General features: G+C 48.9%; 1 protein-coding gene across 1 annotated transcript; it reads right to left on the reverse strand.

The window, feature by feature from the left end:
- Positions 1–383: 383 nt before the first annotated feature.
- On the reverse strand, positions 384–1,319 carry LOC140680989 (olfactory receptor 14J1-like). Its single transcript, XM_072919895.1, has one exon. It carries the CDS (start codon positions 1,317–1,319, stop codon positions 384–386), a length of 936 nt encoding a protein of 311 aa, XP_072775996.1.
- Between the last annotated feature and the right edge of the window lie 438 nt (positions 1,320–1,757).

Here is a 1,757-nt window from a genome sequence, read left to right on the forward strand (position 1 = left end):
GCCAGTGGCTCCTGGCCTGGATCAGGAATGGTGTGGCCAGCAGGACCAGAGCTGCTGTGCCAGCACTGATCTGCCCCCAGCTCTGCACACAGACATTGCTGCTGCAGCTCCAGAGAAGGCAACAAAAGGGCATCTCTGCAGAAAACTCTGTTGGGAGATCCTTGAGTTCCTTTAAAGCCACTGAGAGTGCAGCCCCTCATTGACAGAGTCTGTGGGCACAGGGGATATGTTGAGTAACAATATGAGAAATGGAACTAAAAATTATATTTATTGTGGACAATATGAAGAAAGTAAAAGGGGAAAAAAAATCCCCACAGTTAAAGCAACAAGAAGTACCACAGATGACTTGTATTTAAATTGATTTGCAGAAATTGCCAAGCACTTTAATGTACCTGAAAGCATCCAGTCATCAATCTCCTCACTGCAGCCTTGAGCTCCTGGTTCCTCAGGCTGTAGATGAGGGGGTTCAGGGCTGGAGGCACCACCGAGTACAGAACTGACAGGGCCAGATCCAGGGATGGGGAGGACATCGAGGGGGGTTTCAAGTGAGCAAATATTATAGTGCTGACAAACAGGGCGACCACGGCCAGGTGAGGGAGGCAGGTGGAAAAGGCTTTGTGCCGTCCCTGCTCAGAGGGAATCCTCAGCACAGCCCTGAAGATCTGCACATAGGAGAAAACAATGAACACAAAACAACCAAATACCAAACATGCACTTAGTGCAATGAGCCCAAGTTCCCTGAAAGAGTTGGTGTGTGAGCACAAGTGCTTTAGGATCTGTGGGATTTCACAGAAGAACTGGCCCAGGGCATTACCATGGCACAGGGGCAGAGAAAATGTATTGGCTGTGTGCATCAGAGCATTAAGAAAGGCACTGGCCCAGGCAGCTGCTGCCATGTGGGCACAAGCTCTGCTGCCCAGGAGGGTCCCGTAGTGCAGGGGTTTGCAGATGGACACGTAGCGGTCGTAGCACATGATGGTCAGCAGGAAATACTCTGATCCAAGGAAGAAGAGAAGGAAAAAAACCTGAGCAGCACATCCTGTGTAGGAGATTTTCCTGGTGCCCCAGAGGGAATTGTGCATGGCTTTGGGGACAGTGGTGCAGATGGAGCCCAGGTCGCTGAGGGCCAGGTTGAGCAGGAAGAAGAACATGGGCGTGTGCAGGTGGTGGCCGCAGGCTACGGCGCTGATGATGAGGCCGTTGCCCAGGAGGGCAGCCAGGGAGATGCCCAGGAAGAGGCAGAAGTGCAGGAGCTGCAGCTGCCACGTGTCTGCCAGTGCCAGCAGGAGGAAGTGGCTGATGGAGCTGCTGTTGGACATTTCTTCCCTCTGGGAATTTAAAAAAAAAAAACTTTACAAGGTAGGGCAAATTTCTTCTAATCCATCCTATGTTTTCTATTTGAAATCTTTCCAAAATTACTTCTCTTCCTCTGAGGGAACTTCACTAAACTTTTTTTTTTATTTTTGACTTGGTCTTTCTGCTGCTGAGTTACTGCCTCATATTATCTTCAGCATTGCTCTCAGCCTGCATGCTGAGAAGTCCAGAGGGAAAACAGGGCTCCCTGTGCTCCAGTGCCATCAGACCTGCGTGTCCCCACATAGCTGCCCTTTGCTCATTTCATCTCCTTTATTTCAGTGTGATTCATCTCCTTTATTTCAGTGTGATTGAACTTAAAGCATCCCTGAAAAATACAGTGACATTTTGATGGCACCAATTTCAAAATAAATTTCCCTAATCACTTCTCTCCTTTTTTTCCT

Source organism: Taeniopygia guttata, chromosome 30 (assembly GCF_048771995.1).
Source record: "Taeniopygia guttata chromosome 30, bTaeGut7.mat, whole genome shotgun sequence".
Classification (NCBI taxonomy): Eukaryota; Metazoa; Chordata; class Aves; order Passeriformes; family Estrildidae; genus Taeniopygia; species Taeniopygia guttata.